Genomic DNA, 20,087 nt, shown 5'->3' on the forward strand with positions numbered 1-20,087 from the left:
TCCCAGGTCTGTTCAAGATTTGTCATTAAATTGCTCTTGAGTGTATGTAAAGCAAAATCCAAGTTTTCAGACAGTTGAATCTTCCTTTTGACATCTTGACATTGCTGAGTAATTCCATTATCACAGGAAAAATCAAGAGCAGATCTAACTTGCTAAAACAGTCGTGAAACCATCTAGTTTCAATTGTTCAGCTGTGAGAGTCACTCATGTATTTTGTCAACAATGTGGCAACAGATCAGGTAAAATGCTGACCTAAGGTGTCATTTTATTAAGGACTGTCCATGGTAAGCATTTGTAATTGACCATTTTGTAGCTGAATACAATGGGATTATTTTTAATTAGGTGAGGAATTTTTTCTTGAGTCTCTCTTTAGATACATGTTGTGCCTATATTCTCCTGTCAACATCAGTTCTCAAAACTGTGATGGGAGGAATCTATTCCAAGGAAATTTGAGTTTTAGGGAAAAACACCTGAAAACGTTAATGAGAAACAGAACCTCTTTAGACATGTGAAACAAATTGCCTTTTACTAAGCCTCTCTCATTTTCTTTTTGCACAGTGCTTGCTTAACAAATAGTAGTCAATAATCTGCCTCCTGATGGGTTTTTGTTGTCTCAGATCTTCACCCTTTTTAAAGCCATTGTGGTCTGGTGACTACTCTGCACTTCTGTGGCAGCATTGATAATAATATTTTGCCCTCGAGTCAGTGATTTTTACAGCAAGGTCTCAAAAATCTTTCAGAAGGGCCTTTCAGGAGAAGGGCTTTTTTTAATAGGTAGCAAACCAAATGTATAGAGATATGAAATGACACGGAAAAAATAACAATGTATTTGTGCCTCCCATTTCCTTGTCTCTTGCTGTGCTTACTCTGCATGATCTCTGCCTGACCTACAGGGGTTTTTTTCTTACTTTAATTCATGGAGTTTGTGGCTGTGAGTATATTGCTTTGCTTTTATCTCATGTCTTCAAGCCATAACTCTTTATCTCCTAACTCAAAGCTGCAGGACTGAAGGCGAAGCTGATTTGCTTTCTTCTTTTCTCAGTGCTCTGATGTTCTGCAAGGAAAATTTGGCAGAGGTAAATAACTGTCAAAGAGAAAGAACAAGACAAACCTAGCAGATCAAGGTTTCCAAAATTGGCTAGCAATTTTAGGTGCATTCATTTTGGATATGCAGTTGACAAACAAAGACTCATAGCCAGGCCCTTGTAGTTTGGCAGCCAAAATTGTTAGCATCTTTTAATAAACTTGGTTACCATGCTATCTTTATAGATAACTTGATTTTAAACACCTGGCTAAAGTAAAATTTTATTAGAAAGGTAAATCAGTCTTTTGAAAAATATAACTATTTTTGTTGTTTGTGTATTCTAATCTTAATTATAACAAGAAAAGTTTACCTTCCAAAAAAGGTTAATACTTGTCTTCTGACAAGCCAGCTTTTAATTTCTCCTGTGTGGAACTCCAGTTCAAAGGGAACATAACAGAAGTCTCAGCTGTTGTTAGCTTTGCATTCCAGACTGATGGGAGCTGCTCAGCTGCAGCTGTAACCAAACCTGGCTGCTGCTGGGTTAGACCCACACTGCCTGTTCCCCAGGACATCCTCCTAAGCAGCCCTGGGCCTGAAGGTCAAGCAGATTTTGCAGGTGCAGAACTAGTTAGCCATGGTCTCACTCCCTCCCTTCCTCCCTGCTGCCAAAGCAGGGGGTCCCTCAATATTGGATTGTATCATTTCTGAGACCGGACAGCGGAACAGCTTCGCGGGGCAACTTCAGTTTTCCATGCGCTTTTGAAACCTGTTGAACAGGCTGTTTTTATGTAGTGTCGAGACAGTAGTTAATGCATCATTTATGTGTCTGAATAAAAATTCTTTTAGAACCCAATTTAGGATGTATTTCCTTATCTTAAATTCTAATTAGGCAGAACTTGCCTATTGTGTGCATTCCTAAGAAAGCAGTTAGTTGAAATAGGTATTGCCAATTTGTTTTTCTCCAAGACATGTTTTATCCGTTGCTCTGATTTTTTGTTGAATTTCTAGGACATCTCTTCCTATGTTATGTTGCAACAGCAGCAGTCCGTGACTGATTAGTATTCAGAGATCATTTTGGTCCTTTGGTCCTAATAGCACTAACCTCAAAATAAAAAGTTAATTAGTGCAAGTAAAGTTATTAAAAGTGCCTGTGTGATTTAAAAGCTGAAGTCTACACTTTCAGGAGAGTCTTAGGCATTTTGGAGACCTGATTAAATTAAAATCCTTTATGAGGTTACATAAAAATAGAACTTTGGCTTTAAATCACCTTACTGATTTTGATAATCTTAGTGTCTTTCATCATCTCACACAATAAATGGTAATCCTTCACAGGGGAAATTCACCACTTGTAGCTATGGAGAAGTACAAGGACATCCTCACCAACAGCATATATTTAGTCAAAATCTTTCACAGAACCCAAGAGCACTTCAGATAACATTTCATTTTAGATAAACGTTATTTAGAAACAGGTGAAGACACAAGAAAGTTTCTTTCTTTGGAGTTTTTTTAGTTTTAGTTCTTTACTGTAAGGAGGGACTTTGTGACTGTTTGGGTTATGGTTGAGATTACATTTTGTAGCCCAGATATATAAATCTGATACACTCATAGAGCCCAGCACATTGTGGGCTTTGGCGGAAGAACAAGTTGAATCAGAGGGTTGCTGAGGGAGGCAGAGCCTCTCCTCCAAACTCAATGTTAATATCAAGCTCAGGTGCCATTGTCCACATAGCCTTGTCCACATTGGCCATAGAAAGCTAGTTTGGTATGGTAGTACCACGGAAATAGGTGTCCATATGAGTCCCAGTTGCTAAATCCTCACTAGCAAACCAAAGACTGAATGAGCCTGGAGACTGATTTGTGTTTTCACCTACAGTGACTGTCTTCAGTGGAAATTGACTGCCTGTGCTTAAATTAGTATAAGAAATGCAAGACTGTATGTGTTTTGTTTCTGAAGGAAAGTAATACACGGAGTGGGAAAATGAATAATCTGTTGTCTGCCCTTGGTGAGGGGGATGAGATGCAGTGATGGGGGAGGAAGGAGCTGTGAAGGATGTGGAGCCGCTTCTAGTGAAGTGGACAAGAGACATCTCAAATCCTTTAAGTATTTTGCTTATCTTTAGCAAAAGCATCTTGAGATGCTTGTGATGGTACAGATAGTATTGAATTCATACTCTTGTTTTATGTGTACTATCTTGGGAACATAATAGGTGTTTAATGCAGCTCTGCCTGTCTCCCTTTTCCTACTTGTCTAGAATATCCTTGGTGTTTAAGAACAACCCTTGTGTAAGCTTCTTTATTAAGGAATGTGCTGCGGAAATTATGCTAATTAAGCTGGAGTGTAATTATGGGCTAGAAAGATTATTTCACAGTCAGAATCGAATTGTTGTAGATAAATGTGCATTAACTTAATAGTGTGCAGCTAATTAGTTTTGCTATTTACTCATAAATATTTAAAAAAAAGATACAATCAGTTATACAAAAACTTGAGAAATTAATATATTGCAAAGCCAATGGGGAGCGTACTCTGAATCTGTCTTTAATTGTTTTGCTGGAATTTTGTCTTAGCTTTCCTATTCTGAACTTGCAATGGACAAAAGTAGCTAATTAACAAGTTTCATTTCTACTAAAAATATATATTATGCAAGTAATACATGTGGTTGCCAGTTTGACAGTTATATATCTGTAATTCATACTAAAGCAGTTATAGCATCAGAATCTCTTGCACTCTCCACTTAAGTTAAATTGCTTTAGATCTCATTGTGTAGAAAATCAAGATAGAGACTTTATTTATATATACCTGACTTTAATTGTTGTGTTTGTCAGCCAACTGACATTGGTCTTTGGCATGGCTTAAGGAAGGACAGTACTTTCATGCTCAGAACCATCCACTGAATATCTCTTAGAGTATTGCAATGTGTAGTCATGGTACAGTCCTGAAAACCAAAGAATGTAGAATTACTTGATCCCCATCTGAAAGACTGAAAGCCTTGACATGTTTTTCAACAAACATGTTCCCAAAATACCCATAATAGCTCTATGTCTCAGGCATTATCAAGTGTGAAAGGAAGGCTGCAGAACATTCTCCTTAATGTATTTTAGTATCAGCTTCTGGGACAATCTAATACAGTAATTTGATTTGTGCATATAAATTCATATATAGAAATTTTTCTAAGCCACCTCTGAGCATATTATGCCTTCCATTGACTTTAGAGTGAAAGAGACTCCAGTATAAATTACAGTAGTGATAAAAAAGTGCAATCTCAAGCTGAAGTCTGGTATGCTCTGAACTTCATGTGCAGTGTTGCCTACAGGGCTTTACTGTATGATCATCTTCTTTTATGCTGAAATGAAAAACCGTAGAGATGGAGCATATTTTTATGAAACAGAGAAAAATAATTTCAATAGCCTATATAGTGATTTCTCCCCTAATAAATAAATAACACCAGATATTATATCCTCTGTTGCAGAACAGTTCCATGGCTTTTCCACAGTGAGTTTTAATGAAATTGGATATCAGTTTCATTTTTATCAAGTTATATCAAGAACACTAGCTCCTATGTGAATTTATATTTGCCATTAGAAGAAAACTTATGAACAGCAAGTATAGACACAAACCTAAAAAATCTCAGACTTTTCCCATTTCCAGCCTCCCTTGTGCTAACAACACAGCTGAAAATCAGTGAACTTTGTCATGTTTGAAATTGTCTTTGGATTTTGCAATAGGAATTTGGAATATGAATTTCAAAATCATACATGTTTTTCCTAACATGACCAAAAGTGAAAAATCAAGGATTTGTGAAAAATGTAATTTTTTCTCTTTGGAGGATTTTATAGCTGCAGTTGATGCTATCACTTGAGCAGAGAAGTTTCAAAGTTTGAGGGAGTGGTTTTGTCCTTTCAGTTTCAACAATGAAATATGGAGGTAAAGATTACCAAAGTCTGAAAAGAAATCAGCTCTGATGTGAAAAGGGGAAGGTACGATTCACAGTCTATACTTCTTGCTGCTGGCAAAATATTTTGCAGTGTGTCACTCACCAACTAAATTCTTGGATCAGTGAAAACCATGGCACTGGAATTTAGTATATCAGATGAAAAACCCACCCAGACCATGTTGCCAGGAAATAAATACCGTACAAGTAACAACTAAGTAAAACACAAGTAACTCATTCTTTTTCTGTCAATAGCTGTACTTCCACTGGCTGAGGAAAGATTTTTGATAGATTGAGGCACATATTTTCCTTTAATATATTCGAGTTTCAAAGGCCTCTTTAAGATATTGATTCTGATTTCCAAATGACAGATCCTTGGCAGTGTATCTGTCATTCATTAATAAGGGCAATTGCCCTGAGTCAGTACCATGATTATTGTCTCCAGTGGATTTATTAGATACATGCAGTGTTTCTCAGTTCAGCTGGAAACGTTTCTGTAGAAGTGCTGTACAGCGCGTTCTACAACCTCATTGTTTTACTCAAGAATGGAAAAGTTACTTCCCCATTGTAGCCTGACAGGATGGCAATTAAGGGAGGAGCTAGTTTTCCCCATTCTAAGGATGTTTTACTGTGAGCTGGATTTTACTTGGGTAAAACTATCAAATATACATGTAAGATGTTTATTTTAGGTTCATTTAAAAGACACAACCTACTTGTGCCCTAAACTCTGAATATCGTCCATGTAATTTTTTTTTTTTCTGATTCAGCTTTTGCATTAATTTTAGTAAGACTCTTCCTGATTTCAGCTGGGATTCACTGTTCTTGGTCTGCTTTTTTTGCTGATACGTCAGTTCCGGGTTGTGGATTTCTTTGGTGTTGACAAGCACTTGGTAGTACTTTAACTACTGACAGACTCATCATTCTTCTGGCTTTTGAAGCACTGTGAAGACTCTCTTGGTTATACTGTGGCCCAAATAGAGATCAGAGACATTACCATGCTAGATAGCTAGCTGGAAATCATCCTTTCTCCATTTACTTCCCCCTTAAAGTTGCTGAAGTACAGCCTTATTTTCTTAATATTCAAAAATATTATGTTTGTTGGTGCTTTGAGTAGAATGGGATGAAATCTAAACACCCAGAAACAGAATGCCAGTAACAAAAAAGCACTCCCTCTGAAAGAGTGTGTGACAAATCCTTTTAAATTATTGCTATTATTTATAACCTGAAACTGTTGTTAGTTTATATCGACAGAATCTGAGATTGATTTACAGTAAATTCACGAATACAAGCCGCACTGAGTATAAGCCGCATCTCTGGGTGTTGGCAAATATTTCGTTCTTTGTCCATAAATAAGCCGCACCTGAATATAAGCCGCTCTGTTGTTCACAGCGAGGACCCGCATGCAACAAAGTTGCCAAATACTAACAGAACCGCGGCATGGCGGGGGGTTTACTGGCTCAACTAAGGCTGTGCAGGCTCGGCCCGCTAGGGGCTGCTGACGGGGCCAGGTGGCCCAGCCCGGCGCTGCCACTCGGGGCTGGCCACCGCCTCTGGGTTCACTCGCCCCGGCCCCGCTCCCGCCGCGGCGCCGGCCGGGCACGGAGAGAGCGCCCCGCTCACGCCACGGCGCCGGCCGGGCACGGAGCACCCCCTGCTCCCACCACGGCGGCAGAGGGCGGGGGCAGAGCATCCCACCTCCTCCCCGAGCCGTGGCAATGGTGGCGCAGGGCCCCCGTCGGCTCCCCGGGCCGCGGCAATGACGGTGCTGCCCTCCCCCTCCTCCCCGGGCCGCGGCAATGGCGGCACAGGGCCCCCGTCGGCTCCCCGAGCCGCGGCAATGGCGGCGCGCCCCCCCCCCCCCCGTCCTCCCCAGGCCGCGGCAATGATGGCGCGGCCCCCCCCCCCCCCTCCTCCCCGGACCGCGGCAATGGCGGTGCGGCCCCCCCCTCTCCTCCCCGGGCCGCGGCAATGGCAGCGCGGACCCCCCCTCCTCCCCGGGCCGCGGCAATGGCGGCGCAGGGCCCCTGTCGGCTCCCCAAACCGCGGCAATGGCGGCGCGACCCCCCCCCGTCCTCCCCGAACCGCGGCAATGACGGCGTGGCCCCCCCCGCTCCTCTCCAAACCGCGGCAATGGCGGCGCGGGGCCCCCCCCGTCTCTCCCCTGGGCTGCGGCAGAGGAGGAAAGAGAGCTTTTCTGCCTCTCTCCCCGCCCCCCGTGCTGCCTGCAGGGAGCCAGGGCAACACAGTAACACTGTAACAATTGCGAAATGCCGGCTTTTATTGTCAGGTGCTTGGCTCGGCGCCCTGACTGGCACGTCTGGGGTTGTAAATGTCAGAAAATTATTCACATATTAGCCGCCCCTGAGTATTAGCCGCACTTCCGGTTTTCCCCCAAAATTTTTGTCAAATTGCTGAGGCTTGTATTCGTGAAATTACTGTAAATTCAAGCCAGTTGATGGCTACAAGAAACCATCTTTAGCTTAAGCAGTACATGTGGCAGCATCCATGCCAAATAGCAGGAGGGTCAAAGCAGTCAGAGGTTGGCTTTGGTAGCCCAGAGGTCTCTTCTTGCTCTGCACTCCCCTGAAGTGCTCTCCAGATTCTCTGCATTTTTTATATACCTGAAAACCTTTTGCAGTCAGCCAACAATGAATCAGTCTCTCTGGGTTCCAAGAGCTGAAAAGCAGGACTGAAGATTTAACAGCAGCCCTTTTAACTTTTGACAGTTTTTTTCCCCCTGTATCAGAGAGTCATGTAAACACTGTCTCTCTTTTCCCAGCTCTAGCATGAAGATGATGGTATCTATGTACTGCATTAGGAGAGTTCCCTAGAATTTCTACAAAGTTTTGAAGAAGATGAAGAGCTTGTGATGGGAAAGTAGCAATAGTATTTGAGTATCACTGCTTTTTGCTGTTGGATATTTTTTCTTCCATCCAACAGCTTTTATTTGAGCAATTTTGCAACAATTTTTATCTCCTGTTACTGACTCTATGAACTTTCTGTCTCGTGAGGGTCAAGTGTGTCTTGCATTATTGCATTGTTTTGGTGGTTGTACATCGAGGTACATCAAGCTGGCATGCAGGAGATCAGTTTTTCCATGCTTAATGAAAACTGAAATAAAGGCAGTCTGTATTTCCCTTTGACAAGAAGATCAATTTCAGGTGCAATTTATAGTATTGTACAGCTTGCAACTTTAGTGAACAGAATTAGTTCCTCAATTTTCCCAAAAGGCTGAATAGGAGTCCAGTTGTAAGAAAAGAAAATGAGTACTCTTTGTTGTTACTCTTTTTTAAAATTCAGTATCAGAAATTTATGTAAGCTTTTTTCTTGTCTTTCCAGAGTGGGTGTTTCAGGACAAATTCTGGACTTACCAATTTTTATTGTTTTTATAAATGTCTTGAGTCACTGTTAAGTTTTACTGTTCAATATTCATTATTATGCATCAAATTAATGCCTATTATGAAGAGTTTGCTGTGCTCAGGAAGACAGAGTGCTAGAAAGTGTTGAATAGATAAGAATGATGCCTGGTATGGATGTGTGGGGATGAGAATGGTATGGATTTCTGCTGTGCAGCAAGAAAACAAGGCAATAGTGCAGTCAGTGGAGTAATCATTAAGGACTGAGATAACAACATATCTAGGATTAAGACTTTCTGTTAGTTTAGATTAACACCTTTTCCTGGCACCCCACTCCAGCTGTAAAAAGTATTTCTGCAGCTTGTGCTAAACGGTATGCTTTGTTGGAATTTCCTATTTTCTGCTATTTGCACATATAGAAAACATTTGGTTTCTAGTGCTGGTGGTCACTTTGCTGTGGCAGTCTCCAGGTTACCCAGGCAGTGATATGTCCAAGCTTTACATTGGCGAACATGAGTGAAACACTCAGTTTCGTTGTTTCTTGATTTGCTAAACCTTAAAAAGCTTGACTTTGTCACCCCTGCTGGAAAAGGGTAGAAGCAGTTTTCCCGTCACTGCCGTCAAACTTGAGATCTGGAGCCAGAAGCTTGATCAGACAAAGAGAGCAGCAGGGAGAAACAAACCATGTGTTGTCATGTCCCTTATTGTGAAACTCATTCTGCTTAATAGCACAACATTGAAAAGCTTTGACTGGAGAGAGGTGGAATGCCTCAAAACCTTTTGGGAACTTATTTGTGGTTCTGGTTATTTCAAAAAACCGTGTGGATGCTTTGAGCCTTACAGGGAATATTGTGTGTGCCAGCTTCCTCTCCTGCAGATGAGTATGGTTTAAATCATTAACATTGGTGCTGTTAGGGTGATGTTAAGTGCTCCTGCTGCTTTTTTTTCATATATATTTTTTATAGCTTCAATGTTTAAGTGTTATCATACATGTAGGGAAATAAAATATCTTCCTCTCTAAAATGCTTCTCCCATTTTCCTGGGGAAATCAGGGGTTCGTGGAGTAACGTTTGTTCTTTAGAAAGGATGTGTTTCTATATGGCTGTATAGGAGCAGAATCTCAAAAACCTTTTTTTCTGCTGTTGTTGAAATACAGAAAGGCTTAGGAGCCTCTGAGTGAGAAGAGTAGTTCTAGAAAAGGAGACAACTTTGATTTATGGGTCTCGGGAGGTGGAAAACCTCTCAAACCTCAGAGAAAGGCATTAAAGTAAATAATTCTGTCTGACAGTGTAAGTCAATGACAGAGTCAAGGCTGGAATCCCTTAGGTCTGTGTACTGTTCTAATCTTCTGCCTATGCTTCCACCTTTCTGATCTATGAAGAAAACATATCTGCATCTGTAACAGCAGTGCTGCCAGTGAATAATATGAAATCTGCCCTGTGAAGTATGAACTTGTGTAGATGGAGGGAGGCCAAGTGTAAGCTGGTCTCTCAGGGAAGGGTTAACTTGGCATATTTTCACAGCTGCAATGTATTAAGCTACTGTAAGACCCTTTTGTAGTAGGAGGTCAAAAAAATGTTATGCATCACAAGGAAAAAGAAGATAAATTAGGCAGCTTAAAGACATCTTGATAGCTTTAGCTAATTTGCCTCTTACTTGCAGAGGCTGTATATTCAAATACATTCAGAGGAACAGATAAAACAAGTTTTTCAAGACTTTCAGCTCAACAGCCCAAAAGACAAATATCACTTTCTAACTAAAACAAACAAACAAAACAAACCAAGTAATACAAATGGCAAAGTAAGAGATAGTCTAAAGCACCGAAGTCCCTGCTCCAAACGCACAGTGTAGAGGAAAGATAACATTGTACAAGATACTGAGGGTGTGGTTACCTCACAGGCAACTTTTTGGTTTAGTTTGGGTTTTTTTAACAGGCAACTGTTTTCATAAGAATAAGAAATACAAGCTCCCTCACAGGGTGTGAGAATTATCAGTACCAATATAGAGTGAAAAATAGTTCATAAAGGTTCTTAAAAATATTTTCATATGAAAATACATTTGTAAATGAAATAAGGGTAACTTTGAGTAGATAATACTCATACCTCTGAATATAATCATGTTGTATTGAAGGCAGTAACTTGGAGCTGTAAATAGTAACACATGGTCCAGTGTCATTAGATAATCTTTACTCAGCTGAATCATCTTTAAAATCTTTTCCTCTTAAATGAAATGTTCAGAAAATCTAAAGATGGTTCAGCCTCAGGCTGTTTTTGTTACATTGAAGTAGTTTGCATTTTGCCTCTTCACATGCTCACCTCTTAGGGTTTTTTTAAATTCTAAAATCTAAATAACAGAAGAGTGATGCCTTATCAGAGAAGATGTAAAGTGTACAAAGGCAGAACTGTGGGAAGGTGTATTTGCCATTGTACAAGTCAGTTTTAGCCCTTTGCTGTATTCTAGATGTAATTTTTTGAAGTACTGGATTAACCCTGAGACCCCGGGTTTATGGTTGTGTTAAAGACCTGGGACATGCTGAGCATCTCCATTGCTGCTTGGCAGAGCTGAACAAGAAACGTGTGCATCTGGTGTATCACATCCTTCTCTGTAGCTCATTAGCAGACACACATACATTGTGAAAGCCACATTGTGCTGAATCTATGTAAGCACTACCACATGGCAGTTTTAGTTTAGGCCACATGAAAGCATAAATGAAAGAAAGTGTCATAACCCAACAGCAACATCCAAGTTTTTGGCAGGAGTGCCAGATACTTTTACACCTGTTTTACATGCAGTCATGTTAAATTTGAAAAGCTCTAACAAGAGCAACTCTTCATAAAGTGTAAAGAATTCTTAGAGGAAGAAAAAAATGGTGAAGACTTGCAAGATTCCAGAGTCACAGGTTTGGTGAGACGTTCACATTTATTCTGTGTAATGATGGATTACCTGTGATCAGCCTCAGTGAGCACCCCACACAGGCCACAGTTTTCAGGTTGGAATAAACAATAACATATTTCTTTGTTTCATAAGAATTTGACATTTTTATTCATAGAAGATACATCTTCAGTGCCTTTTCTCTGTCCTTCTGGTGCTTCCAAATTTAGACTAAACTATGTCAGATTATTTTGTTCCTTACTTTTCCAGTGAGGTTTGGCTTATCTAATTTGAAAGGACAAAAAGAGAAGTGTGGGGAGCTGTCTACTGATAAGGGTTCCTTTCTGTCCTAAGGGGTTTGCATTGTGCCTAAGCAGGCTATTACTACATCTTGTGGTTGGTTATGTGTTGTTTGTGTCACCGTGGGTCTGGGGATGATGATCAATTGCTTGTTATTGTACACTCCTTTGGCCAAGTTTGACTGGAGAAGGGAGTATGCTGAAGGGTTTTGAGGGTTTTCCTAGATGAGAGGAACAGAGATTGATATATCTATTTTATTTCCTAAAACTGTGTGCTGAAGTCACCCAGTATTCATATGTTCCATTTTCAAAGAAAATATAGTAGTTTTGGCTCCTCTTAAACTGTAGCAGATCATTCAGAGGGGCTGGCAATCTCTGCATATGTATGTACATGCATGTTTGGAAAAGAGAAAGTACTTCAAGGAAGCATTTCAAATTTAACTCACAATAAATTGTTATATATCTGTGTTCTCTTGTGTTTGACCGACTGTCAGAGAACCACAGAAATAAAATAAGGAAATGAGCTGTTAGATGGCTCCTTCCTCTTTATATCACATTCCTTTTCTGTGGATTATGTTTAAGTAGTCTTGACTTCTTTTTCTAGTTGCATTTAACATCTTACCTTTGCTTTTTTCAAATGTACCAAGAAAAGTCCTTAAAGAAGGATTCTTGCAGTATTGGTATATTGCCTTCCAAATATTTTAATATGAGTTAATTTCTCCCTTTAAACACAGGAGCTAGTTCTTTGATCTTCTCTTGGCTTCTGATTAGTTCTCTTTCTGTTTGAGCTACATGTAGTTTGTTTTCTTTTACTACTACCAGAAAACCATTTTCACAGCTCACCTTTCTGAAACGAGGGAAAAGAAATTTTCAGACTTTATTTATTGAATCGAGGGAGGAAGCAAACAGAAGGGACTATGTCTGTAGGCATAAATTCAGCAAAAAGTCTTTTAGACTGGAATTAGCAATGCCACAATGTATATGAGGCAAAAATTGAGGAAATACCCTTAGCTTGGATTAAATTGCCTTTGCCTTTGAATACCACTTCATATATGAAACCTTTCCTTCACCAGTTGAAGACTGTTTCACATGCATATTAAGACAGCCAGGAACACACAGACGAGTTTGGTTTGAACACTCTTGTAATAAAATGTTGTGCCTTCTCTTTCTTCGATAAAGGCTTGGTGGTAGTTCAGTCTTTGTCAAGCATATGGTTCTTCATAGCGGGCGTCTTCACAGCAGTGCCTTTGGGGAATGCTGCAGAGACAGGAATAGCTCTGGGTGTCAGTGCTTGCCTGTGCCAACTGCCTGATCAGATGTGAATGTTCTGCTCTAATAATGTAAATCTGAATCTCTCATGAGATTCACTGTGACCAATGGCTGGAGAGTAGACAGAGCCATCACACCTGCTCTTCCAATCCTTTGTAGAAGCTATCAGTGTCCTTAGTTACCAGCTGGAGACCTGTTTTTCTAAAAAAACTCATTTAGTAGCCTTTTTTTAATCAGTGCACATGTATTTGTAACAGGATTTTTGGTTTTGCTTTTCTGTGTACTATTAGCACTTTCAGTAGCTGAAGTAGAAAATCTGGCGTAATTAAAGCAAATATTCGGATGCAGTACATCCTCTGTGTTCAGCAGCACCTCTAAGTGAACCCACAGAGCCAATGCACTCAGCTGTATTACACAGTCTCTTTTAAGTTTACATCTCTTTTACACTCTGGCACATGTATTCAATATGATAGCAGGAGGTGAACCTGTTCTCAGTGCATTACTTGCAGGACCCACGTCAGCCTGGATTTCTAGGTGCTCCTGCTACTATGCCAGAGTTGTTGTGTCTCACGTAGAACTCCTTGTTGATTCTCTTCAGCTATTCATAATAAGATGCAGCTTTTTGTGATAACTCTAGGCATTTATATTGCCAGTTTACACAGAGCTTAGTGTTCCCCTTTGGGTCCTCTTCCACTCCTGGATCAGTAGTCTGGTGTAATCCATGGAACATCTGCCTTAATCACCACTTTAAGATAAAACCTTCTGCAGGATTCAAAATTAGATCAATCTTGCAACCCTAGAGCGTAGTTTCCATCAAAGAAAGAAGGTTGGTATACCTTGGTGTGTTCTAGTCAGTCTCCTCAGATGAGGATACTACCTAAAAAGAATGCATTTTTACAACCTGCCAAAATATTTTGAGTTCACTGCAAACGCTCCTTTCCAGACAAACTGTTAAGTTCTCACACAGCTGGGATTCTCCTGTGGAAAAGCTCACACTGTCACCAGAAGCCTTTGGCTGACCTAAATGGATTAGTGTTCTTATTCCAAGGAAATCATAGGCGAGTGGCAGATTAGTGAAAAATCTTGCATGTACAGGTACTACCTTACTCTTCTCACAGATACTTTGTTAGCAAAATGCCATGCACCTCCTCATGTTTACTCCTGCCTTCCAGCTTGTTTCACCATCTGTGTGGATTGCCTCACTCAGATTTTGTAAGCATGGTAATGTTTTAATAAGGGACACAGGCTTAAATAATGTTTGTTTAGGATGTTCACTCCGATGTCAAATTCTGCTTATTTCTACTTTACAATTTTACTAAATGTTAGTTTTGACAATTTGCATGTGGCACAATATAAGATGTTTCACAGCAATCAAGGTAGATAGGATTTTCATTAACCCTTTCCTTTAATCTTACCTCTGTGGAATACTGACCATACTACTTTTTATTGGTAGGGAGTGAAAAATCACTTAATTCCAATTTTCTCCTACTAGTTGTTACTTTTTGTTTGACTCTCTATTTAAATACATCTTTTTTTGTCATTTAGGCATGTATGCTTGGAGGCATGGCCTGGATGTTCCTCCACACCTATGCAAATTGTTCCACATACATTTTGTGCCTATGTCTCTAAGGAATGAATACCAGTCCTCCTTCCTTCTCCAGACCTCTGCCAGATGACTTCATTAAGTAGCCTTTCCAACTTCTCACAATTAAGCTAAATTAAAAATAAAAAAAATAAATCCATATTTAAATGTTTAAAATAAATGTTTATAGAGTTGCAGACTTGCTGCTCTCAAAAAAATGCTTTCTCATTCTCAGTTTTTTCCACCTATAAAACACTTATATGAAACAAATGAAAATTTTAAACCTCTAGAAACTACTCTTTCCTGCCCTGAAGGCTGCTAAAATTATCACAATTATTCAGGCAGCCCTAACTGTTGACAGAAGTTTTTGTTTGTTTTATGTTGCTACTGTATTTCATTTAGAAACTACTAAAAATACAATCGTCTTAGAGACCATCTGCTTAAAATGATGGTGCATACTAGGGCTAAATTTTTAAACTTTTTTTCCTGCTTTGTTCATTATCTCTCCAAAAACTGGTCACATAACAACTCAGTATTCAGTACTAAGGGTTTCTTTTCTGAATTGGTTTTCTGCTTACATGCAATGTGCCCACATCCACTTATAACAAGTATTCATACCTCACTCATATGCTGGCTTTTTTGGGAGACCAGAGGGTAAAAGTAGGGAGAGCCTTGTCTTTATACCAAAGTACCATGTACAGACTGCAGGTTTCTCAGAACAATTACAGTAATTTCATGAATACAAGCCTCAGCAATTTGACAAAAATTTTGGTGGAAACCCGGAAGTGCGGCTAATACTCGGGGGCGGCTAATATGTGAATAATTTTCTGACATTTGCAACCCCAGACGTGCCAGCCAGGGTGCCGAGCCAAGCACCTGCCAGTAAAAGCCGGCATTTCGCGATTGTTTCAAAGTGTTACTCTGTTGCCCTGGCTCCCTGCAGGCAGCACGGGGGGCGGGGAGAGAGGCAGGAGAGCTCTCTCCTTCCCTCCTCTGCCGCAGCCTGGGGGAGAGACGGGGGGAGCACACGCAGCCATTGCCGCAGCTCGGGGTGGGGGGAAGGCGTGCTCTGCCCCCGCCCTCCACCGCCGTGGCGGGAGCAGGGGGTGCTCCGTGCCCGGCCGGCGCCGCGGCGGGAGCGGGACCGGGGCGAGTGAACCCAGAGGCGGCGGCCAGCCCTGAGCAGCACCACTGAGCTGGGCCACCTGGCCCCATCAGCAGCCCCTAGCGGGCCGAGCCTGCACAGCCTTAGTTGAGCCAGTAAACCCCCCGCCATGCCGCGGTTCTGTTAGTATTTGGCAACTTTGTTGCACGCGGGTCCTCGCTGCGAACCGCAGAGCGGCTTATATTCAGGTGCGGCTTATTTATGGACAAAGAACGAAATATTTGCCAATACCCAGAGATGCGGCTTATACTCAGTGCAGCTTGTCTTTGTGAATTTACTATCACTGTTCCTTTGATGAAGGGACCTTTTTCCTTTTGCCCCCTCATTGCCTGTTCTGTTCTGTGTTCCAGGACATGAGGAAGAAAATCCTGAGCTGATGGTTAGAGTCCATAATATACTACTGCACATAATGGGCCTTTTGTTTAGTGGGGTTTGGTTGGTTTGTTTCTTGGTTGGATTAAGTAATACACATGTTGGGAAAGAGGAAATTTCCTTTTGGAGAAAATTTGTCAGTAGACATTCCCACACTTCAACATGTAGTTATTTGGTGTAAAATAACTCATTTCAAATGTTCCTCCTTGTTCTCTTGTCATTCGAGCTGTTTTCTTCTCGTATTTTGTATGAACTCCAAAATACTCACACCTGCACTTGGCATCTAGGACTGAAAATGAGAATAAATCAGAAGTAGAAGTAGGATAATTAATTTGTTGTCAGTAAGGTTATTGGATTTTGCTTTAGGTTCTTATTTTTATTTAAACAAAAAATCTGGAAGATGTCTTTGATTTGTTTAGAGCCATTTCTACAGAATGCAGATCTAATAGTTTTGAAGAACCTCTTAGGAAGTGTTAACACTGTTAATTGAAAGAGAGTAGAGGTAAGAGGAAGCTACCCTGTCAGATAACATTGTTTCTATGATCTCTAGCAATTTAAACATAATAAAAGTGCACTTAACCAGTGAATCCCTTATTTTTCACCTGTTAACAGAGTCATGGTAAGCTAAAATGTGATATTCACAATCTTTCGCTACTGAAGTTTGTAGCCTTCCCTGATACCTTTTACAATGTTCTCTGATTTTTCGAAATATTAATGTTAAAATCTTTTTGAACCTATGCAGATGTCTCTTGCAGAGATTTCCAACAGTCTATAGCATCTAAAAATTCATGTGATTTATTACTTAATCTTTATGGTTTCTTTGTATTAAATGTTTAATGTGAATTCTAATATTCATAAGTTAACTTATGTTTTGTCAGAAAAGAAATAACCAATGAAATTCTGAGTGGTTTTATAACATCTTATATTCATATTCTGAATCTACATAAAGATACAACTGTAATGACAACTCTCAATCTGGCAAACGTCACAAATGAAAAGAGAACAGACAATCCCTCTGTTCTGTAGCAATTCATTTTTACTGTAAAATGAGTCTTCCTTCTCTGCAATGTCATGGAGAATTGTTATATTTAAAGTGTGCTTGGGACAGATTGGAGAGTCACTGTGAATGCCCCTTGGCCTCAGTGCAGAAAAATCCCCATATTTTAGGAAGGAGACTGGTGATCAGGATTATTTTGTCCAGATATTATAGCTGGACTCTTCAACAAGTCTACCAGGGTTTTTTTGTCAATGAAGTCCCAGATGACCATGGTAACTGCAACAGAGAAGTCTTTTGAAAGTTACCTCTTTTTCCTAATTTCCTTCTTTTAACTTAAACATATGGCACTAGATGGTCAAAATATTTATATGGCACAAAAAATAAGCTCTTGGGGAAGGGGCATGTGATAACTAAGTATATCATGCAGAGAGGCTGCATCTATCTCTGGTTTTAGGGACACAAAGTCCAAAGCCATTTCCATGAATGATTTTGCCTGTAAACCCAGAGTGGAAAAATTCACCTGAAGTGGCAGATTGACTTTAAGTTCAGGTCTGGAAGCTGCATAAGATGTACTGGGACTTGTTCAGCATGCTTGGATTCAGTTCTTTTATGTGATGCTGATGGTGTTTCATATTTTGTAGGATTAAGGTAAAGTGCAAAGACTGGAGTGCTCAAGTAGGGCCAGAAATGTTAAGAGTTTTGCATTGACTGTATCTGAAAAAAAAACCAAACAAAAGACAAAATTGGTCATTGTTTTCTATATATGATAGTGATTGGTATTGCACAGAGATAGCAATAAGTAAAAGGGACAAATTAGCATTTTATAGCAAACCATTTGTGGTGATATGAGCATGTGTTTTCTTTCTTATATTAAGATTTCATATAGCCTTTTCAGTTAGGAAACTTTATCAACTAATTCCACAAAATTAGTATAATTCTTTTTCCAGAAAAGTACAGTTTAAAATTAAAAATAGCTTCATGTTGGATTTTAGTGTTGGATTTGATAATAATGGGAGAAAAAATATTTTATTTAGACATTTCTATCTTCTTTGTTGACCTAACTTTTGGCACATTTACCCACTAATAGCAGAATTTTTGATTAATCTTTTGTATTTGCTCTTTCACAGAGAGTTTGGATGGCGGGATCCAGAGCTTCCAGAAGTTATACAGATGTTACAGCATCAATTTCCCTCAGTTCAGTCGAATGCTGCAGCCTACTTACAACACCTCTGTTTCGGAGACAATAAAATAAAAGCAGAGGTAAGATTTATAAACCCTTTTTCCAGCAGTGTTGTTGTCTGCTATTTATCATTAACAATTATTTATGTGTGCTTTAGAAAACTCAAAGGAGACATCATGGATATATGCCTGGACTCATTTTTCTAAAGCTGTCACTTAAGTAATTTGTTACTGTTACAAAATGTAAGAAATGCATAAAATACTGTTGTAACTCATAATTTCATTTTCTTTGGAATAGTGTGATTGATTGCATACCATCTAAACATTGTGTCATAGTTGTTCAGTAATCAGTTAGTGGTGTAGTCTTGATCTTGCTGGAACATATGGGCATTTCCTTAGGGCTGTCCAAGAGGCATTTAGACACTAAATACAAACACGGAATATGAAAATTAAGCAAAAAAGTTCTAAGTCAAAACATCCTTTAATGCATAATTGTGTAAATAGGTTTGATTTTGCTGGGTTTGCAGCTTGAATGGTGCTCATTGGTCTATGATCTTGAAATTCAGTGCAGATTGTATCTAAAATGTAATTCAGACATCAATATAGAGCTTGTTCTGTACCTGGAGCAGACAGGTACTTCTTTCTTGTTTGTTCCCTGTGGTTAATGGGACCGGCACAGCTTTTGGCACAAGTTAAACAGAAGGAAGGCAACTCTGAGGGATCTGACAAACACACAGCAGTCAATTAAAATTGAATGAGTGAAGCTGTTACCAGCCCCAGCTGCTTCCCCTGGCCCTCTCAGAGACACTGCTAATCAGGGGCATGTGGTGTGCACATAAATCTGTGCCGTACTGGCACCTTTTACCCTGGCATGTAAAGGTAAACAGAGATCAAGATCTACTATTGCCTATTTGTCAGAACTGTGCAGTGATGCTGGCTTGCCAGTGCTTCATCTCCTTCACCCTCAGCACAAACCACTCCGTGGATCTATCCCACGATAAAACCTTTCCTTCCAGGCTTCTTGATGCTCAGGAAATTCCTTAGTGAATAAGCATGTGGTCTGCTGGCTTTGGCAGAACTGTATTGGTTGCATGCATCACCTTAAACACCTTAGAAATAGTAATTAAAAAAAATACATCAATGTTAAAGTGAGGAATATTTGTGCACTGGAAAAGAGAACTCTGGTACACATATCACTGAAAATTTCAACTGCACGCTCTCTCTGTACTTTCTCATCCTTATTCAGAAATTAGTTTTTCAGTAAAAGAATTGATAAATCTCTGAGAAAGGCACTTAAATTATTACAGCAATTTACTCATTGCACAATCTCTGCTGCCTCCTGTTAGCCATAGATTGAGACCCCTCAAGTAGCTGTCCCATTTGAGGGAGGAAGAAGGTTTAATTTCTGTTGCTAACCATTTAGGAAAAAAGGTGTCTGATCATCATTGATCTCACCCATCCCAGCAACCTTTGGACATCAGCCCTTGTAAGCTTCAGGCTCATGAGCTGGAAGGGTGAAGGTAGGTAAATAAAACAGTAGAGTACTAGGCAGCTTTCTGAGCTTCTTCTGTGAGAAAGAATAACAGATAAAACAAGGAATCCCCCATTTCATTTGTTATTATTCAGGACTTTTATGTACTCTTCACTGTAATACATAACATATGTGTAACTGCTATGGAAACAAACCAAAATACCTTCCTTAAAACAGTTCATCTAAGAGTATGCTTTCAAACTTCTGGTACTTTGGATTTTTATAAGATGACAAAATAATGAGACGTATCCTTTCCTAGTGCTTTGTGAAACTTTTCAGCCTAAAGGACCCAACATTATCAAACTATCTTATCTCTGTATCTATCTATGTACCAATCTCTATTATTTAGTAAGTCCTGTTGTGTTTTGGTCATGCCTCAGCAGAGCACTTGAAACAGTTCCTCTGTTTGCTTGTTGGGATCAGGGTCTACCCAAATGGCTCAGTAGTGTGCCTAAGGACTGTTTGACCTTCCACCAAATCACAGTTTCTCAAGGAACCTTTTGTGTGAGAGTT

At 39.9% G+C, this 20,087-nt stretch overlaps 1 protein-coding gene across 1 annotated transcript in view; it reads left to right on the forward strand.

Annotated features, from left to right (window-relative positions):
• CTNND2 (catenin delta 2) overlaps nt 1-20,087 on the forward strand; it is a 667,983-nt gene that overhangs the window by 477,277 nt on the left and 170,619 nt on the right. Inside the window, 1 exon segment of the mRNA XM_033064576.2 lies at nt 17,992-18,124. Coding sequence (XP_032920467.1) covers nt 17,992-18,124 — 133 coding nt within the window.

This window comes from Catharus ustulatus, chromosome 1, assembly GCF_009819885.2.
Source record: "Catharus ustulatus isolate bCatUst1 chromosome 1, bCatUst1.pri.v2, whole genome shotgun sequence".
Classification (NCBI taxonomy): domain Eukaryota; kingdom Metazoa; phylum Chordata; class Aves; order Passeriformes; family Turdidae; genus Catharus; species Catharus ustulatus.